Source organism: Vicugna pacos, chromosome 3 (genome assembly GCF_048564905.1).
Source record: "Vicugna pacos chromosome 3, VicPac4, whole genome shotgun sequence".
NCBI lineage: Eukaryota > Metazoa > Chordata > Mammalia > Artiodactyla > Camelidae > Vicugna > Vicugna pacos.
In genome coordinates, this window is record NC_132989.1 from 26,092,816 (window position 1) to 26,117,336 (window position 24,521).

Sequence of the window (24,521 nt, forward strand, 5' to 3'; positions counted from 1 at the left end):
CTTCATGAGCTTATTACATACTTTTTGGAGTGCACATTGAAAATTTTAAATTAAAATGTCCATTGGTGGGGGAAATAAAAGCCCTCAATAGACACAGTTAAACAACAGACTGGATTCTGGAGATAAATGAATTGGGACTTAAAGGGGCCAATCCAAAAGTTCCTCCAGAAATCAGAAGCAAAAACAATGATAAGAAATTTAAGGGAAAAACAGAAGCATGAAGGAAAAAAAAAGGTTAGGACATTTCAACATATGTACAATAGGAATTTTAAGAGAAGAAAAAACAAAGGTTAGAGATCAAAAAAAAACAACAGAAAAGATTTTAACTGGAAGAAAGATTATGATCTTACGATCAAATGAGCTATGTGCTAGTCAGGAATAAAAAAAAATACCCACATTAGACAAATTCTGGTGAAATTTCTGAGTTTCAAGGATGAAGATCATGCAGATAGGAAGAAACAAAAAGGTTTCATACAGAGGAAAAAACAATAGAAACTTCATCAAGGAAGAAACTGAAACTGAAATGACAGATCATTAAGAAATTAATGAGAATGAGCAAACTACATACCAAAATCTATGCAAGGCTCCTCAGAATGTGTTCAAAAGAGTGGTTTCTTATCTAGTAATGTGATCCTGGACAAGTTACTTAACTTCATAAAGCTTTAATGCTCCATCTTTAAATAATAATGTCAACTACTTCCAGGATGCAAATTATGTGCCAGACACTGTCCTAGGGGCTTTTGTGTGTATGAATTTATTTATCGCCTATAACGTGGATAATATGATTATTCCATTTTACAGATGAGGAAATAGAAGCACAAGATCACAAAGGTATAAACGGCAGCAACTGTAGCTCGAGTCTGCACTCAGCCACTCTGCTCTAAAGACTTCTTAAGAGGCCTTATGGGATGTTACAAGTGTTCACGGAGACAAGGCAAATAAAACATGTAGCATTATGCCTGCCATACAGTGTACTCAATAATTGGAGCTACTATTTGTTTAAAAAAATAAAGCAAACATATGACTCAAGGAGCAGGAAGACAAACAATAAAATAAATTGAGTAAGGAGAAGGAATTAATAAAGGCAATAATTACTAACCTAAATTTAGCATTTTTCCTAAATTAGAACGGTAAGAAAAATCATTCACTGTATTGATAAACAGAAGTGCAACTTGACTGAAAATAATCAAATATACAAATTTCTTGTACGTTTTATCAAAGAGAAAATGTGGGTAAAACGAACAATAACACTACTTTGTTAGCACAAATCTCGGATCAATTTCTAGGAAAATGTACATTAAAAAGATCAAGATGTAAAAAACCTAAGACAGCACTAAAAAGATAAAAAACAGAAAATGCCAAAGCATTAACCTCCAAAAGTCATCAGATTCAGATTTTATGGACAAGTTCTATGAGAATATTATTCAGTAAATATTCTTTTTTTTTTTCTTCTTAAAGAAGTGGTTTATTTTCTGTCAGCCTTACCTGCATTTTCTGTTGAAGAGTCCATGATAGAACAGCTTAAGGAAACTCGATGGACGTCCCTACCCATGGCCTGCAGGGCCGGCCTCTGAGGCGGGCTGGCTCAGTCTTGAGGTGAGAACCGCTGACTAGGGCAGAAGCCATCTGCCTGCAGCCCAGTCAGACTGAGGAGCCATAAGGTCGTAAGTTCTGCAGCTGGAGCAGTCCGTTCACCCTGAAGCTCCTCCTTGGTCACAGCCTTTCAGCAGCGGCCTGCTGGTCTCCTCCGTGTCTTCAGCGTCTGCGTATAAGGAGAGCTCACGCGGGGGCTCATGGGAGATGGAGCTGCGCAGGCGCAGAACTTCCCCGGCTAGCATCCCCTATTATCAGACCCACAGAGGGAGAGCCCCGTGGCTGCTATGCAGGATGGCCTTGTTCACAGGTGCAGAGGAAATCTATGCTACACAGAACAATGGGAGGTGAGTTAACATTAGGTGACTCTATGAGAGGCGGGTAGCTGGCCTTAGGGTCAGTAACCACCGGCAGTCACAGTTCCCAGAGGCTGCCTGGATCTGGTCGCTGAAGTTTCCAGGAGCGGAGCAGCCAGCAATAGCACTGGCCCCAGTGGCTGGAGCAACCTTCAGCACAGCCCACCGGCTGGTATTCCTGGAGGATATGACATGACAGCAGCGGGATATGCAAAGGCAACAATGGCATGAGGTGCTAGCTGAAGCTTCTCCCGGGAGATGGTGGATGCTTTTCATTGTGTGAACATACTGTTCCACTTGAAGGTCAAGGCTGGTGTCACTAAGTGGGTTTCCACTGCAAGGGATTTGAGGACATCCCCCTCCTTCATTTCAGGACACCAAGAGCTCCAGACATTGTAAAAGTTTCCCTTAAAGTCAGGACAGGAACCCAGAACAATGCCTTCGGCCCCTCTCTCTGGGTAGCATGGAGAGGATAGCAGAAATTCTAACTGCTGTGTCCTAGGCACTGTTGTCACTGGGTTTGTGAAAATAGACAGGAAAAAATCCCCTGCTTTCCATAGAGGAGTGAGGGAACACCGAAAATATTCATACTAATTAAACTCCAAAGTATAGAGAAAGGTGGAAGGCTTCTTAGCTCACTTTATGAGGATAACATAATCCCGACCAAAACCTGAAAAAGAAAGCCACAAAAAGGGAAAATTAAGAATGAAATCACTATGGATGTAGATCATGTATGTAATGTGTTAACACAATCACATCCCCTTCTGAAAGAGAATTTGGCCTTTCCATTAATTTTTTAGTTCTGTGTCTCTGGAAACCAGATGAAGGTAAAATATCAAGTGGGCCTGCTTGGCAGAGGGTGTCTGGACTGGGAGGAAGATAAGTGAACTACAGATTCCTCATGGAGACGCCACAGCCTTGGGCTCCTCTGAATGCAGGGGACTTGGAAGCCCCACCTATGGACCTCTTCCAAGAGACATTTGCTTCTATGGACACAGGCCTTTAAGCCACTACCATCCTACCCCCTCCCAATGGAAGTCTTCATTCTTCACACCTGAGCCATCTCATCTGGCGGGTTATAGGAATGGCTCCTGGGTGACTGTGAGGACCACTCCCACCAAGAGAAGCAACTAACACTGCCCTCCTGTAAGTTATGCCCATCCTCTACCCTTTGGAGTAAACAGGTACTGAGTGTAACCTAGGACAGTTTTGTGAGTCTGAATGGATGCCTAAGCCTAGGAAGACCTCCAGTGTGCATTACAAATAAAAAAATTCAAGATAAAGGAATAGCAGATTGAATCCAGCAATGTATTAAAATGGTAATGTAGTATGACCAAATAGAACTTATTCCAGGAATGTAAGGATGATTCAACATTTGGTAATCTATTAAAACAATTTATCACATATATTAGTGAAAAGATACAACTCATGGTCCTGACAGGAACTTAAAAAGGCATTTGATAAAATTCAGCAAGTATTTCTAATAAAAACTTAGTAAACTAGACATTGAAAATTACTCCCTGTTATGAAATCAATAGCAAACATTTAAATGGAAAACACTGACAGCATTCCTTGTAAAGTGAAGAAAATGACCACATGGCTTGCTTTGACCACAACTGCATTTCCTTGTTTCTAGCTATGAAATAACAACAAAAAGAAATAAGACATAGTATTTTACAGGAACTGATTAGAGCAGCAAACTTGGTCTGGCAGCTTATTTTTTCTTAAATGAAGTTTTATTGAGACAAAGCCACACCCATTAATGTACATAATGTCTATAGCTACTTTCCCGCAATAGCAACAGAATTGAGGAGTTCTGACAGAGACCATATGACCTACAAAGACTGAAATATTCACTAACTGGACATTTAAGAAAAATTTGCTGATCCCTGGACTAGAGGATTATTATTTTCAGGTGAAAACATCTACTCAAGGAAAAAAAAAAGGGAGAGAATCAACCGAAAATCATTAGAATAAGCAGTTTCAGTAGTTAGCTGGTGGGTACAAGATAAAGACGCAAATATTAATAACTCTTCTATTATGTTGGATTGCATCATTTGGCCCTAGTACCTCACTCCTCCCCATATCTATGTTCTTTCCCATGTGACTGCTGGATGTCCTTTCACTGTGGGCAAGGTGACCTGTTTTACTCTTTGATCAGCCCTACGGCTTTCTTTGGCAGTGGTATGTAGGCAGAAGTGAGGCAAGCAGAGGCTTGAGATGAATCTAAGCATTGGACTTACTCTTACACTTCCTTTGCTACCGTAAGAAGAATATTTCTGGATTATCCTACTGGTCTCAGGTATGTAGGAGAGCTAGAATGCTCCATTCAGGCCCAACCTAGATTAACCAACTACTACAAACCTGCAGATATACAAGTGAGCCTGGACAAGATCAGCACAGCAGTTCAGTTAAACCGAGCTGAAGCTCAGAGACATGAAATTAGTAATTACTGCTGCATGCCACTAAAGTGTGGTGGTCTTTTATTACACAGCAAAAGCTAACTATTATGTCTATATGTTAGCAATAACCAGTTAGAAAATACAACCCTGTACCCAATAGCTATTAAAATAGAAAACACTTCGCCTCTTTCTTTTCCCTTTTATCTCCAGTTACCTACTCAACATGCCCCGTGGATACTTAAGAGGCATCTCAAACTAACCATATCCAAAACAAAATTCATCCTGATACTGAACCAAACTTGGGTCCACTCACCCACATGCAGTAAAGCCAATCAATTGACACTGGGTTGTGGTAAAGTGCAGCATTTATTCTAGAATGCCATACAAGGAGTCCAGGACAGCTAGTGTTGAAAAAGCCCAAACTCCTCCATGAGTTTCAGGAAAGTGTTTTAGAGGCCAGGTGAGGGAGGGGAGTCCCCGGATATGTGATCAGCTCATACACGGTTCTCTAATTGGTTAATGGTGAGGTAATAGGGCAGTGTCACAGGAGTTAACATTATCAATCCTTAGGTGCTGGTAGGTCTGGGGGCTACGTCTCATGGTCAAGTAGTTAATTTCTTCCATTTAGTGGTGGTTTTAGCATCTGTAAAACAACTCAATAATGTGCATCGCATAGTATTATCTGGATGCTTCAGAGAGGAGCTGAAGCAGAGGATATGGGGAAGGGGTCTGTCCCAGGAAGACCCCACAGGGCCCTGCTCAGTTACAACCCACTACAACTCCTCCACTCCCATGCCTGTTTCTTCTGCAGTCTCCCTTATCTCAGTTAATGACCCTATCTCTTTCTCCCACCATCATATCTATCGGCTTTATCGTAAACATATATCCAGATTCTGATTATTCCTTTCTACGACTATTGATACCACCTTGGTCCAAGCCACCATCAGCTCTCACACAGACTATCTCAGTAGCAGCCTAACTGATCTCCTAACTGTAAAAGGGGATCAAGTCCTCCACTCTTGTGCCCCAGCTATTGCCCACACAGCAGCTATTCTTCATGACCTAAAATATGGGCCAAATCACATTATTCCTCTGCTCAAAGTCCTCCAGTGGCTCCCACCTTATTTAGGGTAAAATCTTAAGTCCTCCTCTCAGCCTATCAGGCTGTAAAGGATTTCCCTTCTGGCCCCCTCTCTGACCCCAATATTTCTATTCTTTATTTCCAGTCACTCCACTTGAGAAACACTGGCCCCCGTGCTGTTCCTCCTGCATGGCAGACATACTCTAGCCTCAGGGCCTTTGTGCTTTCTATTCCCTCTGCCTAAAACATTCTTCCCCAAGACACCTGCCTGGCTCAGTCACTTACTTTCTTTGGGCCTCTACATAAATCACTGTAGCAGAGAGGACTTCACTGGCCACCTTAAAGGCCATAGCTCCCACACTCTACCACTCACTGTTTCCTCACCTGCTTTTGTCTTCACGGCACTTATGACCATCTGAAATTTACCATTGTTTTTGTTTATTGACTTTTTCTGCTCTCTAGAATATGGGCTTCCCAAGATCAGGCACTTTGTTTTGCTCACTGCTTTGTCTCAAGAGCCTAGAACAATGCCCAGGATATAAGAAGTCCTCGATGAATATTGCTGAATAAATAGGTAAACCTAGGAATAAATTTCACAAAACTATGCAAAACCTGTATGAAAAAAGAACTGTAAAATTAAATTCAGGGAAATTTTAAGAAGGCTACACAGAGACATCATCCTGGATGGAAAGATTCAATATTTTAAAGATACCGAGTTTTCCAAGTTCCATTTATATTGAACACAATCCCAATCCCAGTTAAAATCCTAGTAGTATTTTTTTCTTGAAGAAACTGATCAAAAGGATTCTAAAGCCAATCTAGAACTTTAAATGTTTGAAACCATCTAAGACACTTTTGAAAATGACAAGCAATAAGAGGCAGGAAGATACTCCCAACCATATAGTTTGATATTCAGAAAGCCACAGAAACTAAAGATCACCAGTGTAAGCAAAGAGCTTATTGGGACAAATCATAGAGTCCAGAAACACAGCTAAGCAAACTGGAAATGCAGTGCTCAGTAAAGGTGGTATTCTAAATCAGTAAGGAAAAGAGATATTTAGCCAATAATACTATTGACCAAACTTAGAAGAAAAATAAATTGGATTTCTTTTATACTCTCAAATAAACTCCGAAGATTAGAGATGTCATTGCTAAAAAAAGAAATAACTGAATAATGAAGCCCAGGAAAAGAAGTGTTTTATATCTGTCACATGAAAATGTCTACACAGCCAAAAAAACACTACGACCAGAACAAATAGAGAAAAATAAATGCATTATATCGGAAAAACAAAGATATACAGGGAACTCTTAGAAACCAGTAAGCAAAACAGAAACAGAAAACTGGATACATTCAGGTAATAAACAAATAAAGAAACACAAATGAGTAATAACTAATTTGACATATATTAGTATCTATTATGTGCCAGGCACACTGTCCAAAGTTAATAAAAAATCCAGTGTTGGCAGGGGTGTCAGAAATTGGCATTCTTAAACCTGACTAATGAGATTATAATAAATTACTCTCTTCTATCACAGAACAACTTTCTGGAGGGCAGTTTGGTAGTATGTGTTGAAAATGAAAGCATTAAAAATGCTGGACCTTCAGTTCCAGATTAGAGTTTATATCATCATGTCTGGATGTGAGATCTGGACCTGAGGCTTGCAGCCACCAGGGGACACACCCTGAGGACAAAGCCAACCAGCGGAGAGACAGAGGCACCTGAGTCTTTGTCCTCCAACCCTGAAGACCACCCTCGCCACAGATTTGCTCTGAGATGGCAAATTTCCTCATCGTTTAAGCCAGTGTTAACTGGGGTTCCTGCCATTTGTGGCCAGAGCATCCTTGATGACACAGGGTCTGCCCAACCCTTCTAACCTCCTAGCCTTCTTCTCCACCTCTTCCCAACAGCCACCTCTGCAGGGGTCAGGCTGCTTCCAGCCCTGCCCACACCTTGATTTCAGACCTTTGGCCTTTAGAACCATGAGAGAATAAATTTCTGCTGCTTTAAGTCACCCAGTTTGTGGTACTTTGTTATGGCAGCACTGGGAAACCAATGCAGCTGACATCCAGAATCTCCCTCCTCCAGCCCCAAAGCCAACTTTGATTTTCTGATTGTATTAAGTGATCTTGGAATATAGGCCATATAGTTGGGTCCCCAGAAATGGAGACTGATGTATGGTACAGCAGATAGGAGCACCGGCCTTGGGTCAGATACGTTCAGTTCAAGTTGCCAGCTGTGACTACGGTGACTCTCAGCCTCTCTGAGCGTCAATTTCCACATCTATAAAACGGGGCTAATATAGATGGTTGAGAGGCTTGAGTCAGATCATATACATCAAGTGCTTAATATGTTACCATGTATATAGTAAGGGTTCAATAAATTCTAGTGCCTTCCTCAGTGTGCTTCAGAACAGAAGTCCCTATCCTTTCTTAATTAGATGGACACCAATAAACTGGCCACAGGAAAGGGGGCCCCACAGTCTCTATCAAATGTAGGAACAGGTTTTAGGTCATGATGGACTGTGAAAATTCCATTTTTAAGGATAGCTTGGATTCTTACTCACCGACAGTGAGGAGGAGGAGGAGGAGCGGAGAGGGAAGGAAGGAGAGGGTCCTAGGTCCTGGAGCTCTGGAAACTGCATAGAAGCCAATCTGCCAGCAGCAGGCCCTATGTTCTTGGGACCCAGAATTCGCTTAGGAGGGATGCAAGGGGAGGGGTGCAGGGCACCAGCTAGAACTCACCTCCTTGGGGGAGAAGCCACTACAGGGATGGCAGCACCTCCAGTGGGGTTTGCCCATCACATTTGATTGGGAAATACTAACCTAGAAATAACTATTTGATTAAGAAATTAGTGCTTGAAGATTCTCATAACAAGTTATCTCTAGGCTGTTTACAGAAAAAGGTAGAGAGGGTTTTACTTAGAAGTTTAGTGCCTTTTTTGGGGTGTGTCATATTGTGCTGTGGCTTCCTAGAACAAATAACACTTTTGTTTTATTCCTAGAGAAATAATCCATGACACATGGTTTTTTATCACAAAATAAAAATGTCAGACTTTATCTTTAGAGCAAAATAAATGGTTGAGTATTGTCATTTGTCATTTATTGTAAAATATGTTATCTATGCTAAATCTTGGTAAGCATCTTACTCTTCAATCTCCTTGAAATTTGAAATAGGTGAGTAATTAATTTCTGAGCTTGGTGTATTTCCTCTGTAAGAGATTATTTGCATACTTACATTTTGATATGGAAAGAAATCCTAGAAGCTAAACGTCAAAAGTTTTAGACTTTGCGTAGATAAACATCTGCTATCTTAATTCTGTTTTGAACTGCTGAGCTACCATTTCAATACTCTTTCCTTTTTTATAACAGAGGGGGTGGGGAGATGGGAAAAAGCTGTAAAGAATACTTACCTAGTTCTCTCTTTCTCTCTATTTCATCCTTTACAGAGCTCGAGTTCCCACACCTAATGTGCCTCCCTCAAGCAGTTCAATGAGAATTGAAACAGAGGAGAGAGAGAGACTCACTTTAGATTTCTCAGGAGACTACAGAACAGGAGGATTTGTTTCATTAACTGCTGAATCACTCAAAAACTTTCTTGGCTCAGGTTTTTAAATGTTATTCCCGCTCTTTTTTTTTTTTTTGGTTACTGATCCACTGGGAACATGTACGGGTCATTTCATAAATAATATAAATTTAATAAGTTTTTACAAAATTAAATTTATTCGTCATTCATTCATTGCACTGGTAACTGCTGAGCACTTAATATACAGACCGTGCTCTGGGAATACAAAGATGAACAAGAGTCAGTCATTGCATCAGCTCTCATGGAACTTATGTTCCAGTAGGAGGAACAGACGCTATGACAGAATCCTGCAGATTGCAATGATTACTAGAGTCAGAGTGGGCTTCATGGAGGAGGTGGCTTTTGAGTTGAAACCTGAAGGATGAGAATGGGCCACAAATGGAAGAGCTGAGGAAGAATATTCCAGGCAGACCTTAGCAGGAGCAAAGGGCATAGATACAGAACTCTGTAATAAAAGTGTTTGCTATAAGCTGGGAGGCCTTTGCACCTTCTTAGTACCTGCAGAGGACAGGCATGGAAGTCATAGCTGCAGGAGGATCTGTGAATTTAGCAAAAAAGCTAATTTCTTTTTACCTTGTTTGCCACCAAGATACTTCCCTTCTGCATAGTTCAGCCAAACACCAGTGATCCATCACCACTCCTAAGGAACAACGTGCAACGAGAAAAGCAGTAACACCCCACACTCTCACAGCAGTGGTGAGAAATCCTATGGGTTTGTTCCCATTGGCCCCTATGGCATAAAGTACCAAGTAAAAGAATCCCCATCTCTTCCCCATATGTAGAAGACATATTTTCTCAAAGCACACACACTTTCAAATATGCACCCTAGAAACTAGACTTGAAACCTAACACAATCTCAGTTTATGTGCATCTTTCTCACTACTTCAGAAACTGTTTGCATTAATGATTTGACCCAACAAACATTTAGTATAGCCCACTGTTCCTCAGGCACCTGAACTCTTCTCACAGGGGGCATATGTCCTGATGGAGAGGCAGACAAAAAACATACGGAGAAGCAGGAAAGCCAGAGGATTAAGGGCTGAACCCACGAGTCAGACTTCTGGGCTTGAACACAAATTTTGTTACTTCCTGGTTGTGTGGTTTTATGCAAATTACTTACCACTCTGTGCCTCAGTTTCCCCATCTATAAAATAATGAGGATAACTATAGTACTTACGTCATAGAGCTACAGTGAGACTGCTTTCTGGCTCACAGTGATTAGAACAGCCCCATCAAAGGACTGGGAAGCTAAGAGACAGACAATGTTTTAAAAAGTAAAAACTGAGGATGACAAATTAGTACATACCTCACTTGGCAGCTGTATGGATTACATGCTCTATTCATATAAAGTGCTTAGAATTGCAATGATGTGTAGTAAGCACTCAATAAATGTTAGCTACTACCCTATCTCAAGCACAGAGTTTTTACTTAATGTTGCCCAGTGCTATGTAAGTTCCCTCAAGACATTAAGGAATCTCCAGACCAGTTTTAACAGGTGCTGTTGTTGCATTCTTGTGCTTACAGCTGAAGAGTTCCTCCTTTAGACACTTGTTCAAAGATGTATTTGTATGAGGTGGAGAATCTGGCCCCAGGCATCAAAGACATAGTTCAGATTTGGGAGTAAGATTGAGGTTGCAAGGACGAGACTGAGCTGGCAAAAACCAAAAGCAATCCTGCACTATTTCTCATCCTCCCTGCCCCACTTCGTTAGAATATCGGTGACTGGCTACTATATCAGCATTTCCAATAAAGTAAGAAGGGGAAAATACAGATCTGGGCTTTCATGGAAAGTATTTTCACTCTCACAACCAGAATCTTTGCCTTAAAAAAAAATACGGTTTTAAGACCTCTAGCTTTTCCTATAGCATCTCGGTACCCAACTTTTTGAAAAGCATCTTTTCTGAGGAATGATACTTCCTGTGAAAATGTAATGCAGTCTTTGTCAAGTGACTCAGTCTGAGATACATACACATATACATTTTTTTCAATGTCAGGTAGCCCAAATTTACAGAGAAAAAGTGGGCATTGGTATCAGTTTGATGTCAGGGTTTTTCCATGTTTGTTGGAGAGCTTTAAATACGACTCAATTTGAAGGCATCTGAAGACCAAGCTCCAGTCTCGAGTCAAGATGCTCCTGTCTGTGGTCCTTGCCTCGGCCCTGCTCCTCTGCTCTGTGGCCAGCCAGAGGTGTTTGACCTTGACTGGGATCAAGGATGCTGAGTACCTCATCAACAACCTGCAGGTAAGCTGCAGAGGGGGGCGCCAGCGGGAAAGGCAGCTGTTGAAAATTTAAGTGAAACATAAGAGGGTGGAAAACACACCACTCATTATGGGTTCTTGTCTCTTTACTTACTTTAGAAACATCCACCTTCAAAATGCAGCTGCAGCAGCAACGTGAGTATATGCTCTTTTAAGAACTTTCCAAACCAATTTTAATTTTCACATCTGGAATCTTCACTCTGAAACTTCTCTTTTGCAGGTGACTGACTGTTTGTGTCTGCCCATTCCTTCTGTAAGTATAGTAAAAGAAAATCATCTTGATCTTGTGGGGTTTTTTTCTAAGTTTTTAGGAAAAAATTAATTGCTCTAATTGATATTTTAAATAAGAAAGTGTGACTTAATGGCAATCGTCGCAGATTAGTATATCCTTTTAAAACCTTTGAAATCTTAAAATTCCATACTATATACATTTCTTTGTATCTGGTCTCCTTGAGAAGTTTAAACACTTTTCACCATTTAAAAAAGAATATTGAATGTATTTTTAGATTAGTGGCCATGTGCACAATTAATTCAAATTGGGGCTCATATCACATTGCTAATTCATTTGCTGGTAACTCTAGGGTTGCAAAACAATGTAAATAAAATGACCACCCTTTGTCCTTCTTTCGGCCTTAACTGTCTCTGTGCGGTGCCTTTTCCCTCCTTTCTATTTGGCTGATTTAGAGTGGCTATTGCAAGGTTTGAATGCTGTCCCCTTGGCGGGGACAGGGTGTCTGAGGCTGTGGGTGGCGGGGAAGTAAAAAGGGTTTCATGGGGGGGGGTATTCCCAGAGGGGCAGAGGGGAAGTGTGGCAGGAGTTTCCTGGTCAAGGGGAGGAGGCAGCCCTTACCAAGGTGCTATTCTGCTTTACTCTCTTACAAGCAAGACTTGGGAGAATCTGAGCCTCTTCCCCCAGCTGAGGTCAAATGTCACACCCAATCACGGTCCATCCATTAGATGAGAATAGTGTATGGCGCCCTCTGAGGAGGGACCACACATTAACAGCCCAGCCTCTCCCCTTATTTATATCCCATGATTTGAGCTACCGCTGAAACACTGGCTGTATTCAACTGGCACATCCCAACAGGCTGATGTGAAAAGGCTTTTCCTTTCTCTGTACTTTCAAACTCACTATGACAAGACTTGGAACAGGTCCTTTGAAAAGCAGACTCAGGACTGGCTGTTTTCCGGGGTCCTCAGGCCTCATGTTCCCTGGATGGAACAAACTGGAAATCTTCAGGGAGTGTCACTGTGGAAAAATGGCCTCACCTTGAAATACTGAAGATCATTTACTCTGCCAGCAAGGGGCCTGACTAAAAATAATGCAAGTTTAGGTTACATTGGTTAAGTTAAAACAGTCTCTAAAAACATTGTCTCTGTGATTCCTACTCAAAACTGCCCCGTTTCCTTTCCTAAATCCTTGTTATTTACCAGGACAACTGCACCACGGCATGCTTCCAGGAGGGTCTGACACAGATGGCCAACACAACACTGAAAACAAGATTCCCCCTGATTTTCAATAGGGTGAAGAAAACGGTTGAAGCCCTCAAGAACAACAAGTGTGGCGTGAGTGTTTTTACCTGTGATGTGCTCTGGTTGGTTATTTTCACGTGAATGTCAATGCCAACTCCATCTGAATGACAAGGGACAATAAAGTTGGAACTGGTAGTTTAAGGTTGATAAGGGCCATCTAAGAATTAATCAGACCAATAGAATTAAAGTGAGATCTGCCCAGGGAACTCACTGTTCCCTCTTATTTAAAAAAACACTCACCCCTATATTGGCTTTTACTTCTCTCCATCTCTTGAGTAATGAAAGAATCCATCCTCATTGTAATCAGAAGCTAAAATCTAGAAAATCAGGGCGATAGCCCATGCCATTCTAAATTATTCTAGAGATTCAATTTGCTACCTGAGTGGATGTTGTGGCCTGTAAGTTAAAGGTTTTCATTCCACTGGCTAAGGAGGTGTTTGAAGGAAGACACACTCACAGCCAGGTGGAAGCTTGTCATTTGCCCTAAATGCCTATCAGCACTTCTTCAGTGTACACCTAGTCGCTGGAGGAAAGGGGAGCGGGGCAAACTTTTTCTCATTAATGTCGCCACAGGAGGGCCCCTCCTCACTCAGCTATTTGATTGCAGGAGTTTCTGCCCTCAACAGCATTTGGTTCTAAGGGCTTAATACATCCTGCTTCATTGAATACCTACCTTAAAGATAATTGTCAGACTTAACCACCCTCACTTTGTAGCAGGGGAAGCTGAGGCTCAGTAAGGTTAACTAATTTGCCAAAGGCTATATATTTAGTAAGTGGCAGTGCTGAGATTTGAACTCTGGTCTATGTGATCTCAAAGTCCTGCCCTTAGCCATTGTGTTATAAAATGACCTTGGAAAGACAATTAAAAAGGATAATAATAAAATTTAGGCCTGAAAGAATCCCAAGAAGATTTCCTCTAATGAAGAAATTTAGAACCATATGATAAGGGTGTGTGTGTGTGCGCGCGCACGTGTGCGTGTGTGTGAAGCAGACCCCTGAAATCCTACCACAAAGTCAACCACCTACACCGCCTACACAAAATGCTAGCCCTGGACTCCCTATCCATTAGTTCCACCCATTCCCTTCCCCCATGCTTGTCTCTCCCACCCCCTCCCCCACTTACCAGGCTCTGGGTAGGGTGGCTCCTGGGGCTGCTGGTTTCCGTGCTGTTTTAGTCACTCTGCCTTTGTTAACTTTGTCCCCACAGTCTTTTTCCTGTGAACAGCCATGCAACCAAACCATAGCAGGCAATACACTGACATTCCTGAAGAGTCTCCTGGAAAGTTTCCAGAAAGAAAGGATGAGAGGCAGAGTGTGAAGATGACATACTATTTATTCTATTTATTGAATTTTAAAAGCTTCCTGTTTAAGTTGTTGCAATTAAAAAAATCAAATAAGCCATGCTAAAGCAAAATTAGTTGTAATAATTTGTTTAAAAATTTATGTCTTTATTTTGGAATAAATAGATACGGAAAAATCTCAATCTGGTCTCTGGTACTTATTTGTTCTTTGATGCTCAGAAAAAAGAAAGCTACAACTCTGTCAATGGGCTGATGGGTCAAATACTCCTGTAATAACAGGATTCGTTACCCTGAACACAGACTGGAAGCCTCATGAACTGTGTCTGGGGCTGTTATGAAGGGGGTGTGTGTGGACAGTCTGAGGGCTGTTGTAGGGGAGGCCAAAGGCAGGCCAGAGGTGCCCCACCTCCGGGTGCTGGTGGAGGGAGGCTCAGAGCATCACCAAGGCATTTAGGGTCCTGAGAAACCAACTACCTGAAATGGGTGAAGGCAGCAGCTGGTTAAGTCCAGATGAGAGACACTCAAGAACGTGGGCATGTTTGTATATAAGAGAGCAAAGTGCTTGAACTCACTGAATCAGGAGAAGATCATGGAGCAGACCCTCTGGGTCAGAGCAGAAAGCAGAGAAATCCTGGGATCAATACAGTCATCGATTCCCTTGGAAGACCCTCAGCTAGCACCACCTTGTGCCTGGGATGCAGAGCCTCACGGGTGTACACCCAGGGAATTCCTGAACTAGGCTGTCTGGCTGCCACAGGGAGACAGGAGGGAAGGGGGCAGGGCACAACCAGTAAACGAATGACACAGCAATTAGCACCACGATGGCAGGAGGTTCAACTCCAAGCAGACCTTGAGCTTCATTGTAATACATCAGCATGGTGAATGGCACTCCCACAGGCGCCATGACAGTTCCAATACTGACCATAAAAGGTCAAAGGTGGGTGGGGCCCAATTCCTGGGAATCCCTGCCCCTTCCCTAGAGTAGCTGGAATAATCCTCCCACTTGTTAGCATAATGAAATAACCAAGCCCATAAAAACTAACAACCTGACACGCCATGGCCACTCTCCCTCCTGAGTGAGATCGACCACACTCTGTCTAAGGACTGTGTATCTCTGAATAAATCTATCTCCACTCTACTATGCCTGGCTCTTGAATTCTTTCCTGCTCAAAGCCAAGGACTCTCACGTGGCAGGGCAGTTCCCAGGGACTCAACTGAGACCTGGGACACCGCCATCCTCTTGTGCCCCATTTTCCTGTCTCAACAGTGTGGCTGTAGTGATCAGTGACAGTAAATGTGTGTCAACTTGCCCAGGCCCCAGGGTGCCTGATATCAGACCAAATGTTACTCTGAGTGTGTCTGTGGAGGTGTTTCTGGATGAGATTAGCATCTGAACAGGTGGACTGGATAAAGCAGATGCCAGCCCAGTGTGGGTGGGCCTCACCCAATCCACTGAGGGCCTGAAAAGAACAAAAAGGCAGAGTAAGAATTACTGGCTCTCTGCCTGATAGCTTGCGCTGGGACATGGGTCTCCCATCCCCAAACTGGGACTTACACCACCAGCTCCCCTGGTTCTCAGGCCTTTGAGGTTGGATTAGAAGAACTACACCACTGGCTTTGCTGGGCTTCCAGCTCAGAGACAGAAGATAGTAACTTCTCAGCCTCCATAATTGCATGCGTGTCCAATAACTTATAATAAATCTGTCTATCCATCCTATTGGTTTTATTTCTCTAGGAAACCCTGACTATTAAACTACCTATCTCGTCTTAATACTCAACCTGCCCCCAACTCCAGTATTCCTGATTCTGGCTTCTGTTCCACAGTACTTGTCACCTTCTTAGATGCCCTTCCACTTATTAATTTATCATGTTTGTTGTTTACTGTTTCTCCCTGCTCAAATACCAGCTCCCTGAGGGCAGAGAACTTTGTTTTGTTCCCTGTTGTGAACCAAATGCCTATCCTGGGCCTACACCATTCCTGTACCAGTCTAGGTGCTCTATAAATATTGACTGAGCAGCCTCCCAGCAACCATCCTGCTTGGCCTCCCTGGCTCTGTGTGATGAGTAGGGTGGAGGCAGAGTTAAGGTGACAGTCTTGGGGTCAGGGACATCTGACGATCAGAATGGCCCTCTCCCTACTTGAAAGCTTGGCAGCTTGGGAAAAGCTTAGAGGAATTTACCAAGGATGGTCTTTTCCTAGGTACTGGTAAAACTAAAATTGCTTTTCCTCCCTATGAAGCTAGAACATCCTTTGGTACTTTTGATCTCAATAATACACAAAGTTCAGAGCACCAAGAGACCAGATTCCTCAAAGGGATTTGCTCAGTTTATCTTCTATGAATTACAATGTCAAGCAATGTCTGATGTGACCTGTGCAGCAAACAGCCCTTGGCCAGAGGTGAGGTTCTGTGATGACCTGGGCAGCGCAGTACCTGGATGGCAGAGGCACGAGTTTCACCCTCGGGCTGCAGCCAAGATCCTCCTGCATAGGGAGGTGAAGAGGTTTTAGCAAAGGGGATCCAAGTCAGGGGAGTGTTTTATTAACTTCTTGGGTGCAGAAATGGTGGGCCCATGGAGACATCTGGCCGTAATTTTTTAGTCTTAGTGTGGAGAGAAAGAGACAAGATGCTCAGTGACAATTTACAGTGACATGTGTATCAAAGGATCACAAGTGGGATGTCTGGGTCCAGAGGCTTCAGAAGGGGACCACTGGTTTAAACATCCTTCCTCAGTGCTGGAGTCCATCAGGCATTGTGCAGGGGGCACAGACCTTCAGACAAACAGTCACAGTCTGCTGACCCACCTGCTTCCCAAGAGAAGTGAAAACATCACGTGGCAGGCGGGTGAGGGTGGGGCGTAGGTCCTGTCGCGGGAGGTCTTCTCGGGATCTCCAGTAACAGTGGGTATGAGAATCCCTGCTCCAGCTATTAACGTTTCTATACTATTTTCTGAGACGCGAAGTCTGACCACTAAGTGTCCTCAGTGCCCTCCCTCTTCACGGACAGTTCCCGGGGCTGGAGGCCGGCCCTGCACAGTGCGCTGAGCATCTGGGCCAGGCTGTGGTACCAGCTCCCTCCCTCGTCTGTGGATTTCTCCGGACAAGGCGCTGAGAAAAATGTCTATCAAATAATATATCTATTATTATTTATTAATATTAATCCTGCAATTATTCAGCCCTTACTCTGTAGGTACTAAGCCTACTTTATCTCATTTAATCCCCTAATAAACTGTGGGAGGTTGGTATTATTATCTCTGTTTTACAGATAAGGAAATGAAGGCTCAGAAAGGTTAAATGACCTTTCTAAGGCCCCACAGCTGGTGAGCGTTAGAGATCCAACCCCAGCTGTCTCTGATTCCAAAGTCTTCGCCCTTCCCAGTCTGCTCTTTTCTCATTCTGTGTATATCAAGTGTGTGCGTTGTGTTTCCTCTGACTACAACCTGACAGTAAAATAGATTTATGACAATACATGTCAACACTCCTTTATCCCCAAACCTGGGGGCTAGAGAGTTTTCAGAATTCAAACTGCTCAGCCTTTTGGAAAGAGAACACACCGTTCATATGCCATATATTACACAACATCCACAGCAGGGCCTGGGGCAGGATTCCATAATTAAACACATTAATATTCTGCAACAAAACGCAGGAGCAATCTCACAAGGTAGTCAGGTTTGGCAGCCAAATGAGTCTCACCAAATTTTGGGCTTTCAGAGCTGTGTGAGTTTCAGAATTGAGATAAGGGATTCGTGGGCGTTTCTTTAGCCCTGGCCCCACTTACAAGAAGAGGGGCTCGCTCTGTCTCCCAGGGGTCTCTGTGGGCTGTGCTGGGCATCTCCAGGAGGGACAGAGGCTTCTGTGGTTCCCCAGACGGCCCACCACATGACATCTTAAGTCACGGCAGCACACCTTCTCCTCTCCTGTCCTCCACCTGGGTTTTCTGAATGACTGGCCTCCAACACGGAGCTGTTGCCTTACACCACGTGGCTGACAGCCTACAGCATCCGAAGCCGCCCCCTCAGCCACGCTCACCCCACATGGGGATCACAGCAAGGACAGATGTTGGTGGTTAGCGATGGTTTCAGAACACAATCTGGAGACAGTCAGCTGCCTGAGAAGATGCGTGGAGAGATAAGCCTCGACCCACTGTTACAGCTTATTCACCAGCAGAGCCTGGTGGTTTCCCTCAGCTTTTCTGCAAAAGTAGCATCCCCCACAGCATGCACCCTGTGGCCAGCTCAAACCAAGACTCTCAGGGTGGTGGGAAGGTGCACAGTCATTACTCGCCTTCCGGTGCCAGGGAAGTTGAGGTTTATGTGAAGACACCTTCGAGAAAAGAGAAGAAGGTCTAACACTTATTGAGTGTTTACTATGTATCAGGCACTCTGTTAAGCATGTTTTGTGCAGAATCATGCTGGATCTTCACAAGAAGCCCATGAGGCAAGTGTGGAATTATTGTACACAATTATGCTCAGTGCACAGACGAGGAAACTGATGCCCAGAGAGCTGGTGCACCCTGCTCACAAATGGTTAAGCCAACTCAGAGAAACGACTCTACAGCTACATCCTTAAATCTGACCCACAGGAGGGTGGCAGCTCTCAACACAGCCAGCTGCCTCATGCAGGTTGCCAAGCCCTGGGTAGAGTTGTTTCCAGGAGATTCCAGACCAGGGCACATCGCTGCTGGCCAAAACCAAGCCCAGATACTTCCGGCCTTAAAGTTGGCCAGTCCACATCCATCTGCCTGTCTCTCTGCCTGTCTATCCAATTTGAGGCAGGAGGATACTGTGAAGTCCAGCCCTGCAATTCCCCCTCTTCCTGCTCCCCTTCTCCTTCATCCCAGACCAACACCTCCCTTCCTCTGGAGAGGGAACGCTCAGCAGAAACGCCAAGACCATTCACCCACCGTAAGCATACAACTCAGTGGTTTTCAGTATATTCACAGGGCTGTGCAACCATCACCACGATCTGATTTCAGAACATTTTCTGAAAGAAAATGGAAAAAGTCCTGCACACAACACCATTCCCTGTCCTCCCTTCCCCTAGCCAAAAAGTAATAATCTACTTTTGGCCTCTATAAATTTGCATCTTCTGGATTTTTCCTATAAGTGGAATCATATCCTAAGTGTTCTTTTGGGACTGGCTTCTTTGATTTAGCATATACTTTCAAGGTTCATTACATCATAGCATGTATCAGTACTTCATTTATTTTTACAGCCAAATAATATTCCACTGCATGGATCAGTATTTTATTTTATTTATCCATTCATCAGCTGATAGACATTTGTGTTGATCCCACTTTTGGCTATGATGAATAATGCTGCTATGAACATTCATGTACAGGTTTTTTGTGAGATTATGTTTCATTTCTCTCTGGTATACACCTGGGAGTGGAATTGCTGGGTCATATGGCAATGCTGTGTTTAACTTTTGAGGAACCACCAAACTAGGTTCCAAAGCAGCTGCACCATTTTACACTTTCCCCCAGCAATGTATGAGGGTTCCAATTTCTCCACTTCATTTTCATCACTTGTTATTATCTGTCTTTTTGATTATAGCCATCCCAGTGGGTGTAAGGTGGTATCTGGTTGTAGCTTCGATGGGCATTTCCCTGATAACTAGTGATGCATCTTCTCCAGTGCTCACTGGCCACTTGTGTATCTTCTCTGGAGAATATCTAATCAAATCCTTTGCCCATTTTAAAATTGAGTTATTTTCCTTTTTATAGTTGAGTTGTAAGAGTTCTTTGTATCTTCTGGATAAAAATTCCTTACCTGATACAGGATTTGCAAAGATTTTCTCCCATTTTATGGGTTGTCTTTTTTCTTTTCCCCATGGTATTGGTAACACAAAAGTTTTCTGATTTTTTTTTAATTAAAAGTATAGCAGGTTTACAATGTTGTATCAACTTCTGGTGTACAGCATAGTGACTCAGTTATATACATATATGTTCCTTTTCATATTCTTTTTCATTACAGATTACTACAAGATATTGAAGATAGTTCTCTGTGCTATACAGAAGAAACTTGTTGTTTACTTATTTTATATATAGTAGTTAGTATCTGCTAATCCTGAACTCCCACATTATCCCTCCACCCATCTTCCCCTCTAGTAACCAAAAGTTTGTTTTCTATGTTGTGAGTCTGGTTTTGTTTTGTAAATAAATTCATTTGTATCATTTTTTTAGATTCCACATATAAGTGATATATGGTATTTTTCTTTCTCTTTCCGACTTACTTCACTTGGTATGACAATCTTCAGGTCCATCCATGTTGCTACAAATAGCATTATTTTATTGTTTTTTATGGCTGAGTAATAGTCTATTGTATAAATATACCACAACTTCTTTATCCAGTCAACTGTCAATGGACATATAGATTGCTTCCATATCTTGGCTATTGTAAATAGTGCTGCTATAAACATTGGGGTGCACATATCTTTTCAAATTAGGGTTTCCTCTGGATATATGCCCAGGAGTGGGATTGCTGGGTCACATGGTAAATCTGTTTTTAGTTTTTTAAGGAATCTCCATACTATTTTCCACAGTGGCTGCACTAAACTGCATTCCCACCAGCAGTGTAGGAGGGTTGCCTTTTCTCCACACCCTCTCCAGCATTTATCCTTTGTGGACTTTTTTTTTCTTTCTTTTAAACCTTTTTTTTTTTTGAGCTATAGTCATTTTACAATATTGTGTCAAATGCCAGTGTAGAGCACAATTTTTCAGTTATACATGAACATACGTACATTCATTGTCACATTCTCTTTCGCTGTGAGCCACCACAAGATCCTATATATATTTCCCTATGCTACACAGTACAATCTTGTTTATCTGTTCTACATTTTGAAATCCCAGTCCCCACCCCTGGTCCCCCTGGCAACCACAAGTTTGTATTCTATGTCTATGAGTCTGTTTCTGTTTTGTATTTATGTATTTTTTTTTTAGATTCTGCATATGAGCAATCTCATACAGTATTTTTCTTTCTCTTTCTGGTTTACTTCACTTAGAATGACATTCTCCAGTAACATCCATGTTGCTGCAAATGGTGTTATGTTGTCGGTTTTTATGGCTGAATAGTATTCCATTGTATAAATATACCACAACTTCTTTATCCAGTGTGGACTTTTTTAATGATGGGCATTCTGACTGGTAGGAGGTGATAGGTACCTCATTGTAGTTTTGATTTGCATTTCTCTGATAATTAGCGACACTGAGCATTTTCCCATGTGCGTATTGGCCATTTGTACATCTTCACTGGAGAAATGCTTGTTTAGGTCTTCTGGCCATTTTTGGATTGGGTTTTTTCTTTTTTTTTTTTACTGAGTTGTATAAGCTGTTTGCATATCCTGGAAATTAAGCCCTTGTCAGTCGCATCATTTGCAAATATTTTCTCCCATTCTGTAGGCTGTCTTTCTGTTTTGTTTATAGTTTCCTTTGCTGTGCAAAAGTTTATAAGTTTAATTAGGTCCCATTTGTTTATTTTTGCTCTTATGTCTATTGCCTAGGTAGACTGCCCTAGGAGAACATTGCTAAGATTTATGCCAGAGAATGTTTTGCCTATGTTTTCTTCTAAAAAGGTATATATTGTCTTCTCTTATGTTTAAGTCTTTAAGCCATTCTGAGTTTATCTTTGTGCGTGGTGTGAGGGAGTGTTCTCACTTTGCTGATTTACATGTGGCTGTCCAGCTTTCCCAACACAACTTCCTGAAGATACTTTCTTTTCTCCATTGTATATTCTTACCTCCTATATTAAAGATTAATCGACTGTAACTGTATGGGTTTATTTCTGGGCTTTCTATTCTGTTTCATTGATCCATATGTCTGATTTTTGTGCCAATACCACACTGTTTTGATTACTGTAGCTCTGCAGTATTGTCTGAAGTCTGGGAGGGTTATTCCTCCAGCTTTGTTCTTTTTCTTCAGTATTGCTTTGGTGATCCTGGGTCTTTTGTGATTCTATATAAATTTTAGGATTATTTGTTCTATTTGTGTGAAAAATGTCCTGGGTAATTTGATAGGGATTGCATTAAACCTATAGATTGCTTTCGGGAGTATGGCCAGTTTACCAGTGTTGATTTTTCCAGTCCAAGAGCATGGGCTATTGTTTCATTTCTTTAAGTCATTTTGTTTCCTTAATAAATGTTTTATAGTTCACTGCATTTAAGTCTTTCACCTTCTTAGTAAGGCTTATTCCTAAGTTTTTTGGGGTTTTTTTTTTATGTGCTTTTAAAAGAGTTTTTTTTTTTTTTTACTTTGTTTTCTTACTTTCCTTTTCTGATATTTCATTGTTAGTGTAAAGAAATGCACCATATTTCTGAATGTTAAGCTTGTATCCTCCTACCTTGCTGAATTTATTTATCAGCTCTAGTAATTTCTGTGTGGAGTCTTTAGGGAAAAAGTTTTACATCATAGTCAAACTGATTATTTTCTATTTTGTCACTTACGCTTTTGGTATTCTAAGAAATATTTGCCTGACCCAAGGTCACAAAGACTTACTTCTATGTCTCCTTCTATGAGGTTTACAGTTTTACCTCTTACATCCAGGTCTATGATCCATCCTTGGTTAATTTTCATATATGGTGTGCGATAAGGTTCCAGCTTCATCCTTCTGGAATGTGCATATCCAATTGTCCCAACAACTTTGTTGAAAAGACCATTCTTTCTGTATTGAATTACCTTGGCATCCATGTCAAAAACCAATTGACCATAAATGTAAGGATTTCTGGACTTTCAACTTTATCCCATTGATCTACAAGTCTACCCTTATGTCAGCACTGTGCTGTCTGTAAACTTGTAGTAGGGAAGTTTGAGCCCTCCAACTTTATTCTTCTTTATCAAAATTGTTTTGGCTATTCTGGGTCCTTCGCATTTCCATATGAATTTTAGGATTAGTTTGTTTTTTTTTTTTTAATTTCTGCAAAAAAAAAAAGCTAGGTGGGATTTTGAGAAGGATTGAATTCAATCTGTAGGTCAATTTGGGAAGTAATGCTATGTTAACAATATTTACTCTTCTGATCCATGACATAGAAGATCTACTTATTTAGATCTTTTAAAATTTCTTTCAACAAGGTTTTGTAGTTTTCAGTGTAAAAATCTTGCACTTCTTTTATTAAAATGTGCCTGAATATTTCATTTCTCAAATACTATTATAAATAGAATTATTTTCTTAATTTTATTTTTGGAATGTTCATTGCTAGGGTGTAGAAATACATTGATTTTTTGTAGGTTGATCTTATAATCTGAAACCTTGCTGAACTTGTTTATTGGTTCTACTAGGTTTTCAGTGGATTCCTTAGGATTTTCTATAAGTAAGATAATATCATCTGTAAATAGAAGTTCAGTTCTTCTCCAATTCGGATGCCTTATATTCCATTTTCTCGCCAAACTGCCCAGGGTATAACCTCCAGAACAATGTTGGATGGAAGATGCAGAGTCTTGCTCCAGTCTTAGTAGTAGTGAATCTAACCTTTCACCAAAAGTTTGATGTTGGCTGTCGACTTTTTATAGATGTCCTTTATCAGGCTGAGGAAGCTCCCTTCTGTTCTAAGTTTGTTAAGTGTTTTTATTGCGAACAAGTACTGGAGTTTGTTTTTCTGCATCGACTGAGGTGATTGTTCTTTACATACAGACATTACTAACAGACATTAATTCTTGGCTTATGAATTTCCAAAGGTAAAGCTCCCAGCTCTAGGGGGAGGAAGTGACAACTCTACAGACTGTGGAAGGAAGTTAGAGAAGAGAGATGGTAGCAGACACTGGTGAGTGCCCGGCCTCCAGCTGAGCTTCCAGGGGTGGTGGCAGAACTCCAGGGAGGGCTGAGCACCTGAGAAGAGAGGTTCCTAAGCCAAATCTCCTGTGTGCCCTGGAGATGACAATCTGAAGAGAAATTGCCTCCTGCCACTCAATACACAGTGTGGACAGGGAGCCCCAGGAAGGTGGGCCTGTCTCAGGCCCCTGAGTCGTTCCACTGGGGAAGCCAAGGCTTTTCCCACAGGACAAAGAGGGGTGTGGACGTGTCACGGAGCACGTCAAGGCCAGAAGGCCTCGGGGCTGGCAGATATGGCATGCAGGGACCAAGTCATCAGGACCAAATGGGAAAGAAGATGCTCCCACAGAAGCCACCTGCAGAGAAGGCCATGCCCTGGGAACAGACAGGAAGAACTCCAGCCCAGGATGGAGCATCTCCTGAGAGCCAGAGCCTCTCCCTATACTCCAAACCCCAAGCACCTAAGTCACCCCAGGAAAGGGAAGAGAAGGAGAAAATCCTGAACTCTAAGTCACCCCAGGAAAGGGAAGAGGAGAAAATCCTGAACTAACTGCATTTAACTTGGAATTTCTGAGTTTTACATCTGAAAGGGCAAAATTACTTTTTCTGCCATCAGATAGAATAGAGGCTTGGAAAAAACTAAACTTAATTAA

At 42.0% G+C, this 24,521-nt stretch overlaps 2 protein-coding genes across 10 annotated transcripts in view; one reads left to right on the forward strand and one right to left on the reverse strand.

Moving 5' to 3' along the window:
- The window catches only part of FBXL21P (F-box and leucine rich repeat protein 21), an 87,739-nt gene extending 73,756 nt beyond the window's left edge, over positions 1-13,983 (reverse strand). For 7 of the 9 annotated variants that reach the window (XR_012068334.1, XR_012068324.1, XR_012068328.1 and 4 more), the window contains exons 1-5: positions 12,856-12,960; positions 12,408-12,524; positions 11,370-11,526; positions 9,590-9,656; positions 1,486-2,619 (exon numbers count right to left, since the gene is read on the reverse strand). Coding sequence is in view for 4 of the 9 variants with exons in the window: in XM_072957050.1 (XP_072813151.1) it covers positions 1,486-1,552 (67 nt within the window). In the remaining 5 variants the exon portion in view is untranslated. Of the gene's footprint in view, positions 1-1,485; positions 2,620-9,589; positions 9,657-11,369; positions 11,527-12,407; positions 12,525-12,855; positions 12,961-13,931 lie in introns of those variants that run through there. The other 2 variants (XM_072957045.1, XM_072957046.1) reach the window with 2 other exon arrangements.
- Positions 11,116-14,220, forward strand: IL9 (interleukin 9). Its single transcript, XM_006212786.1, has 5 exons — positions 11,116-11,258; positions 11,375-11,410; positions 11,496-11,528; positions 12,710-12,841; positions 14,016-14,220. The coding sequence occupies exons 1-5, from the start codon at positions 11,145-11,147 to the stop codon at positions 14,124-14,126; spliced, it is 426 nt and encodes a 141-aa protein (XP_006212848.1). The 5' UTR covers positions 11,116-11,144; the 3' UTR covers positions 14,127-14,220.
- The last annotated feature ends 10,301 nt before the right edge of the window (positions 14,221-24,521 follow it).

Coding starts and splice junctions, on each gene's coding strand:
- IL9 (XM_006212786.1), top strand. CDS start 11,145: ATGCTCCTGTCTGTGGTCCTTGCCTCGGCCCTGCTCCTCTGCTCTGTG. Junction 11,259..11,374: donor ACCTCATCAACAACCTGCAG/GTAAGCTGCAGA, acceptor TACTTACTTTAG/AAACATCCACCTTCAAAATG. Junction 11,411..11,495: donor AATGCAGCTGCAGCAGCAAC/GTGAGTATATGC, acceptor TCTCTTTTGCAG/GTGACTGACTGTTTGTGTCT.